Source organism: Engraulis encrasicolus, chromosome 11 (genome assembly GCF_034702125.1).
Source record: "Engraulis encrasicolus isolate BLACKSEA-1 chromosome 11, IST_EnEncr_1.0, whole genome shotgun sequence".
NCBI classification, from domain to species: domain Eukaryota; kingdom Metazoa; phylum Chordata; class Actinopteri; order Clupeiformes; family Engraulidae; genus Engraulis; species Engraulis encrasicolus.
In genome coordinates this window covers 47,050,762-47,060,054 of record NC_085867.1, presented here as the reverse complement: position 1 = coordinate 47,060,054, position 9,293 = coordinate 47,050,762, and the positions used below count along the sequence as shown (strand labels likewise).

At 46.5% G+C, this 9,293-nt stretch overlaps 1 protein-coding gene across 1 annotated transcript in view; it reads left to right on the top strand.

Annotated features, from left to right (window-relative positions):
* The first annotated feature begins 3,898 nt into the window (after nt 1–3,898).
* Nucleotides 3,899–9,293, top strand: part of aak1b (AP2 associated kinase 1b) — a 130,601-nt gene continuing 125,206 nt past the window's right edge. The window contains exon 1 of the mRNA XM_063210784.1: nt 3,899–5,447. Coding sequence (XP_063066854.1) covers nt 5,291–5,447 — 157 coding nt within the window. The 5' untranslated portion in view covers nt 3,899–5,290. The remainder of the gene's footprint in view (nt 5,448–9,293) is intronic.

Genomic DNA, 9,293 nt, shown 5'->3' with positions numbered 1-9,293 from the left:
GTTCCATCAACATATATGTCTGGAACAACATTTAGTTTAAATCTATTGTGAAAATACATTGTGACAGTTTTGTTGGTATTTAGTGTGAGACAGGAGGTTTTTAACCACATTGAGACCTTAGTTAGTGTTTGAGTCAATTTGGTGGACTGCATACCCCCGCGTACCGCGCCCACTACACCCCTGATCAGGGCAGTCATGGATAAGCGGTTAGGGCAGTCATGGGTAAGCGGTTAGGGCGTCAGACAGACTGTATCCCAAAGGTTACCGGTTCGACACCCGACCCACCAGGTTGGTGGGGAGAGTAATTAACCAGTGCTCTCCCCCATCCTCCTCCATGACTTAGGTTCCCAGAGCATGGTACCGTCCCGCTGCACTGCTCCCTTGGGGTGCCATTGGGGGCTGCCCCCTTGGAAGGGTGAGGCATAAATGCAATTTCGTTGTGCGCAGTGTTCACTTGAGTGCTGTGGAGTGCTGTGTCACAATGACAATGGGAGTTGGGGCTTTCACTTCACTTTCACTTTCATCTCAGCAGATGGACAAACTGGATTGAGAAAGTAAGGCCTATCGCAGGGATGACTTTTAAAAATCCGTTTATAATATTTTTGTTTTGATCCTATTAATATTTTGATCCTGTTTGGATCACCATTGTGACTTGTCATTAACTTGAGGCATCCATTCTCCATGGATTTCAGCACCACTTGTGAACAGCTCCTTGGGCCTTCTTCAGAGCGATCTTTGGAACAGTGCAAACAAGATCACATAGGCCTAGGTATGAATGTGCCTATGATAGCATGCTGTAGCTACTCCAAAGGCAACCATCGGAAATATTCAGCACCACACCTGCAGACAGCTCCCCTTAAGAGCAACTTGGTGTCGGAATGGCGGTACGAAAAAGTCTCGGAATTGCGAAATGTCGAAATGGTGGTATGTCGGATTGGTGGTATGTCGGAATGGCAGTTGCGCCCCTGGTCTTTGTGCAGGAAGGGATTTGTGCAGGAATCAAGCCACTCACTCTCACCATCAAATCTTACCATGACACAATGTTGAAAGGGATACTGTGTGAGATTTTTAGTTGTTTATTTCCAGAATTCATGCTGCCCATTCACTAACGTTACCTTTTTCATGAATACTTACCACCAGCATCAAATTCTAAGTATTCATTATGACTGGAAAAATTGCACTTTTCATACATGAAAAGGGGGATCTTCTCCATGGTCCGCCATTTGAATTTCCAAAAATAGCCATTTTAGCTGCAATAATGACTACTTGGACCATACTAGAAAATATGTGTTTATTACTTAGTAAACGTTCATGTAAACATCAATTTTGCCAATGGGCAGCCCAGTTTCAATGAGCACCATAGTTTCAGTACCCTTTTTTGACCATTTCCTGCACAGTGTCCCTTTAAAAAAGATATCATGTGGTGTATTGTGTGTTCATATTAAAACATCTTCATTTTAGGCTTAATTATGGTAGCCTACTTTTGTTCTTCAGGTCACACTAGAATATGATCACAATAGCACTCAAAGGCTAATCTGTTTTCGCCTTGACCTATAGTTTTGCCCTGTCTTGGTCTCGACTTGGTCTTCAGTCTTTATGTACGCAGTGCCTACTGTGCACTCTGGCTAGGGCAATGCATACGTAAAGACTGAAGGGTGGTTGAAATCCACCATAAAAGATTTCCCTTATTCATTGAGAAGTCAAAGGCGTGACATGACAGGCACCCTATGTTCACCGGGGCCCTATGTTCCCCGCAACCGGGGGAACTTAGGACCCTTTTTAAAAAAAGGGTTCTATGTTCCGGACTGCTTCCAAGTAGACTGCTGCCGCATGGCAAAGCATAGGTTGTTGTTGCACCTGTGACAGATTAGGTTTGGGGATAGTTTTGGTCAGGGCATGAATTTTACAACTCAGAAAAATTGCAGGTTGTCATGGATGGTTTTGGTAAGGACGCAATTTGAAAACTCAGAAACATTGCAATACTGACAGGTTAAGTTTAGGGATGGTTTTGGGAAGGGTACAATGCGGGGAACATAGAACCCTTCTTTAGAAAAAGGGACCTTACAAAGACAGGGGAATATAGGACCCGGGGCCCGGGGTATACTCCCACATGACATGGCATCCCCTGAGGTCAGAGTGTCTGGCACGGCACCAGACATGACACAAATGGGGAAGTTGTCCGTCTGAATTCCTGGTGAGTGAAAATAAGGAAGCAACAGGCAGAACAATAACAGCTAAAGTTCAGCATCTCCTTGTGGAACTCAGATGGTAGCTATGTGCCCTGTTGGTGACATGAGACCTGTTAGTAATGGGTCACCCTCAGCTGAAAGATAACGGTGGCTCAACAAAATTCCATTCTAACGTGATGCCAGGGGATGGAACGCCACCATACCAGAGAGAGTAGAGAGAGAGAGAGGTTCCATTGGCCCATTGTTTCCGGGTTCTATTATTGCAGGGGGGGGGGATCCCCCTTTAGGCAGACCTAAGGACTGTTCTATTCAATGCTAGGAGTATTATGACACGCCCCTTTAGGCAGACCGGAACCTGGTCATGTTAGGTGCCCATAGCAACCTATTACGGCATATCTCTACATAGGGCCTACTTAAAGAATCTCTGACCATACCATGCCCTCATGGCACCTCAGCCATGGGGAATAGATGAGGGAGAGCCCTTGTTATTCACACATCTCCTTTAGGCAGTAGGCCTATCTAACCGGCAATGCTCAGGCTACAAGCCTCCTTCATCGCTTTCCTGTCACATCATACAGACAACATTGTTGTAAAAGCAGGGATAAATGGACTGCATTTCATAGGCCTGCCGGCTACCGCCTTTCCACTCCTTCGAGCACTCAAAGCACTTTACACTGTAGGCCTATGGCTCACATTCACCCATGCACATTCACATTCACTCACAGGTGGCAGTGGCTGCCATGCAGGGTACCACACCCTGCCACCAGGAGCAATTCAAGGACACGCGGTGTGCGTTGCAATATGCGACCTTGCCTCCTCCACTTGCGCTTGTCTCCTCGTCCCGACTCCTGGCCCCTCCTCCGTGGAGAAAACGATAAAGTTTCCCAGCTGTCAGCCTAGCCACAACAACTTTTGAGGGACTGTTTTTTATTCACCATCCCAATTGCAAATGAGAAAAAGACTCTACAATTGAGCTTTTGCAAGATATTGAAATATAATGCTGTTGTCAGTGATGTCATCATGACATATTACTTCCTGGTACGAGGAGAGAAGCAAGTGGAGGAGGCAAGTGGAGGAGGCAAGGTCGCACATTGCAACGCACTCATTGATGGGGGCAGGCAGAGCGGGGATCGAACTTGCAACCTACTGGATGCCAAACAGGCTCCTCTAGGCTATAACCTGAGCCACCACTGCCCCACAAACTGGATTGTAAAATTTAAAGTCCTGCCAGATATTCTTAATTAAGAATATTAATTAACTAGTGCTCTCCTCCATTACAGAAGTAGGTCTACCCTGAGCAGGTAGATACCGTCCTGCAGCACTGCTCCCTTGGGGCGCCATTGGGGGCTGCCCCATTGCACGGGTGAGGCATAAATGCAATTTTGTTGTGTGCAGTGTTCACTTGTGTGCTGTGGAGTGCTATGTCACAATGAGAGTTGGAGTTTCCTAGCCTGGTTCACACCAGACGTTGTGTGTGTGTAGCTTCGGCGCCCCCTGGCGGCGCAGAGCTACACACACTACCTCTGCTCCGCCAGGGGGCGCCGAAGCTACACATACACCGTCTGGTGTGAACCAGGCTAGGAGTTTCCCAGTTGGGCTTTCGCCCCCTTTCACAAAATAGACCAATCTGGAGGAGTGTGTCGTACAAGACCATATCCCTAGATGGCAGTGTGGAGAGTGAAAACCTAGCCGATGAAAACGAAGAAGGTTAGGAATTTCCTGTTACCAGATATCTTCTCATCATCATCAGAAATCTGTAACGGTTTTCAATGGAAATGGCCTTGACAGTGCGTTGAAATTACATGGCAAAGGAACTCTCGGGTGGCATCGAATTTGATGCTCCGAAGAAGAGTCAGGACTGGTAGAATTTTTGCAGGACGGTCCTGACTGCTTGGATCGTTGACATGTCATTGCTTGTCAGTGATTTGGATAAATGCTAACATTAGCAAACATTAGCTTATCAAGCTGCAATTTCGGCTACTTCATATAGGATAGCTAGCCTGCCAGCTAACCTATGCCATTTTTACGTATGTAACGACTGCATGGATGTGACCCCTTGCAACAGCACCGTAAGTCATATACGTAAGGTCGGCAGACCTTATGTATTATTATGGTCAACCAACCCCTGTTCAGTTATAACGTGGCATAGCTCGCCAGTCGTGTAACTAGCGCACATATCGTTAACATTGCAGTAGGTGGTTTTGCGTCTGTGGTTGTAACAGCCTTAGCAAATAATATTGCTAGCGGCACTGCTGTCAAGCTGATTTACGTTATTCTTTAATTTATCACATGCTTATTGGCAATAACGGGCAACGTTTCTGGTGTATTGCTTATTTTCAGACAGCAACACACTCCTTCTGGCGTTTAAAACCAACATAACGGGGTTGTGCGCCAGCGCTTAGAATCTGTTGTGGTGCCTCCTCTCGCTGAATCTGTGCGCAACCTTCCTCCCAGCTACCCAACACCAAATGCTAGTGGTTGTGTGAGATGTTCGTTTGTAATTCTCTGTAGCTGATAAGCTACTGCTTGATTGCTTTGCATAAGTAATATAAACATACCGCACTACTCTAAGTCACAATAACCAATTGACATGTTGGCATGATTAGGTCATATATCACACCCCCTCGAGTCACGTACCGTTAGCTTTTCTCGAGTAGGCTAGAACACAAATCCAGTGGGCACTGGGTGTGCAAGCTGTATGCCACTGAATTTAATGCAACGTTTCAGCCATCATCACGTAATTTCTGACTAGCTGTCAGTGTTGTCATTTTTCAGAATAACTCAGCTATCTGCATGTGAATGTGCATTGGCTAACTTCCCAGATTTGAGTCGACGCTCAGCTTGCTTCAGCAAGCAAAAAATCCCATGGCAAAATACAAGTGACTTCATATTTCCCTTGTTTTAGCACTAACAGAAATCTGCCAGATTATAATATCCTATCCTTTAGTTAAGGTAGCTGTCTTGTAGCCTATGTTATAAACGAAGGTTCATGAACTGCCAAGACCTGCGCACATATCAGTAATCAAATCCACACTGGTCGCCCGCCTATTACATTTTGTTTGAGGCAAGCACTCGTCCAGAACTAATAGCTAGAACTAAACATGAAGAAGTTCTTTGAGACTCGTCGAGAGCTGGTCAGCTCTGGGCCTGGTTCTGGAGGGGGCGGCGGTGGATCAAGCAGCGCTGGTGGCAACTTCATCGGACGCGTCTTCACCATTGGACGTCATCAAGTCACCGTTGACGAAACTATTGCCGAAGGTGAGTGACTCGATGTGGCTGCTGTCTAGAGCTAGGTAGTCACGCACTGTGCCAGACAGAGAGCGGTCTCAAATGAATGGATAATGCACTCAATGTCTGAGCAATGTTTTTTTTGTCTACGTGCTGTCTGCAGGTTGCGTGTCATATACTGGAAGTAGCAACTTGCAAATGTCTGGTCCACAGTTTAAGGGCATGTATGTGTTCTGTCTCGCAGTTGTGTATTTGTAAAGCAGCATTTCATACTAAGAGAGACTGATTCGGTAGACTAAATAATAAGTGTTGGGCAGGAATGGCCTTATTATATTGTCAGCGTAGTGTCAGCTAAAGTGATAAATCCTTTCCATAAATGTGTCTTGAGAGCCCTTGCCTTGAATGTTTTTGAATAGACTGTGAGCTCATCAGTACGGCTCTGTTGTATTTTGATGGCAAACATATTGTGATGGTTCATCATCTATTCCTGAAGGCACACTATTGGGGGTGGGGGAGGCAGCGGTGTTGCACACGTCGACTACACACACTGTGCACTTGTAAAGGTGTCTGGAAAAGCACTTGAAGCTTAAAGGATTGTTACTAGGTGTTTCTACTAGGTTATTAGAGGATTCATCTATTCCTACACTACAGAGCAGGAGAGAGTAGTCTTCAAATAATGCACTGGTAAAGGCATGGGTAGGGGAAAACCTTTGAAGCGCAAAGGCTCTCTAGGTCTTTTAAAGGAAAGAATAGTGGTATATGGTGGGGCGTTAACAGCCCTTGAGGTCGTTTTATCCGGCCCCTGATATAACGTCAATGTTATACAGCTTCATAAGGTAATGAAAAGAACCGCACGCACACTGGTGAGCTCCCACACAGGAATAAAATGGTTATGGGAGCTCGACGGTGTGGGGTCCTTTTCATTACCTTTTGAACTTCACGTTTTTGAACCTGGACACGAAAAAAATATTTGCATATGCGTGAGATTAGACTTGAATGTTATGCAGCTTCACATGAAATATGACATATTTTGTTAATGAATCCCACCATAATAGTATTAGGCGTCCATTATAACGTCCATCTCCAGGAGAAGTGGTACGGACTGTTCCAAATTAAGGATAGACGATAAATATATCGGTATCGGTATCGGTGTCGGTGTCGGGCCGATATTTGCATTTTTTTAAAAGTGTATTGTATCGGCCGATACGGGCGTGGTTTTGGACGATACACAATATTGATTATTTTAAGTCATTCGACACTTTATTTTTTCATTACTTGATTGTTAGACATTACTTGATTGTTAGAGTGGGTGTTTAAATGTTACAAGTTTTGCCTCAATTTGATAATGTTAAAGGAATGTTTATTTTTAACTTGAGACCTGAAATATTTGTCATCTTTTTTTTTTTTTTAACCCATATCGGCCCCAAATATCGGGTATCGGAAATCGGGTATCGGCCAAGGGTGATGAAAAAAAAATCGGTATCTCACCGGCCATTAAAAAACCTGTATCGGTCGACCCCTATTCCAAATCCTGGCGCTGTTCTAGAAGCACAGGGTGTGCCCGGTCCACAGATGGGCCTAGCTCCTGCTGCGTTGTGGTGATTCAGTGTGTGTGTGATCATGATGCAGTCTGGGCTGGAAGTGGCACCAAGCGGGCTTGATGCTGAGCCTGAACTCAAGGGCCATGGCATGCCACCCCTCTCCTCTCCTGCACAGTGGCAAAGGCCCATGTGGTGGCGGTACCGTAGTGTTGTTAAAGATGGTCACCAAGACCAAGATGAATCATATTGCAATATTGCACCAATGCAAAGGTGTGTGCCTCAAGTCCAGTGTCCTGAGGGGCTGTGATATTCTCTGATGCGCACTACCGACATCTATAGCAAAAATGCAACCCCATTAGGGGCGTACACCTTATGGCGCATGCACCCCAGAAAAGTACCCTTCTTATGAGTCGTCTCTTTCTTATCAATCATCTCTGGTGTTGTGTTCTCAGTTGCAAACGGGGGACATAGTCTATTTCATTTTTTAACACTAAGGGGGGCGTTGACAGGCTTATGTTATGATCATGTATCCCCCAAAAACATTACATTTCATCTTGCTGTCCCTGTCATGTTTATTAGGTAGTAACAAACTATGTACTAACATATGGTACTTACCATTACATAATTTATGTTGATTCATGTGGGTAGTACACTAAAAAAAGACAGTGTTAATAATCACAACACAAAATCTTTATCTTCATCAGTGGACCCCATCTAGATGTGGGAGGTGTATGTTGCCAAGATGACCTGCTACCTTCACTGAAAAGTGCTGAGGGAGATTGTGGTTGGTCCTTGCAGTCTCTTTGTTTTTTTTGTGTGTTTTTTTACCCTGCACTTAGGGTATATGTACACTGACTTGGAATGGCTGAGAACTAGATAAGCTTGGTTTGAATCTGATGATGTCATATCATAGCGCTGATCTCTGTCCTCCTTCCTGTGGGTGGCTGGAGGCCAGACAGGCCAGAGGGAGGTGCAGTAGCCTAGCTGATGGAGGAGATAAGTAAGGGCAGTGGTTCCCAAACTTTTTTCCCTGCGCACCCCCTTGTACATTTCAATGTGGTTCGCGCACCCCCCAAGCGAATTTATGGTGTGCTGATGGCCACGCAAGCCGCATTCACTGCACATTATGCACAGTCGTTTTGGGGAATCCTCTTTTCCAATAGTCAAGGAGTTAAACTGCACTTCAGATGGACCCTACCAGCATACAATGCATGCACCATACAATTAGAAACTACTTAATGTTCTTTAATGCTGGTTAAAAACTCACATATCCGCCATTGCTCTATTCAGCTCGCGCACCCCCTTATGGCAGGTCGCGCATCCGTTTGGGAAACCCTGAGTTAGGGGGTGCATTCCAATACGCAGACTCCCGTCCTCGGCCTGTGCTTGTGGCCTCGCGTTTCACTGGCGTCCCTCCCGCCTCCGTGGAGAAAACAATAACGGTTTCCCCGCTGTCAGCCTAGCCACAACAACTTTTGGGGAACTATTATTCATTCATCACCACTCTGATTGCAAATGACAAAATTACATTAGAATTGAGCTTTTGTGAGATATTGAAATACAATTCTGTTGTCAGTGACATCATCACGAGGCCGCAAGGAGGCAGCCACATCTAGTCTGTGCTGCAAGGAGGCAGCCGTATCTAGTCTGTGGGGGCCGCAAGGAGGCAGCCGTATCTAGTAGCCGTATCTAGTCTGTGCATTAATCCGGCCCTGGTTGCGACCACTGGACTGGAGGGAGGTGCATAGTAGTGGCCGAGGGAGGTGTTGGGACGACTGAGGAGAAGGACGAGGAGGAGGGGATGTTATATGACCACTGGAGGGAGGAGATGGGATGACTGAGGAGCGGGAGGGGGTGTTATGACCACTGGAGGGAGGTGTTGGGATGACTGAGGAGAAGGACGAGGAGGAGGGGATGTTATATGACCACTGGACTGGAGGGAGGTGCATTGTGGTGACCGAGGGAGGAGATGGGATGACTGAGGAGGAGGACGAGGAGGAGGGGGTGTTATGACCACTGGCAGCTGGGAGGTGCAGGGCTGAGGGAGGAGTTGGGATGACTGAGGAGGAGAAGGAGGGGGTGTTATATGACCACTGGACTGGAGGGAGGTGCAGGGCTGACTGAGGAGAAGGGGGGGGGGGTGTTGTGATGACCAGGAGGGAGGTGCAGGGCTGAGGGAGGAGATGGGGAGACTGAGGAGAAGGAGGACGAGGAGGAGGGGATGGAAGGAGGTGCGGAGATGACGGCAAGAAGAGTTACGACCATGTTGCTGTGGCAGCCTGTCCAAAGGTTCAGCAGCAATTCAGTAATTAACCAGTGCTCTCCCCCCATCCTC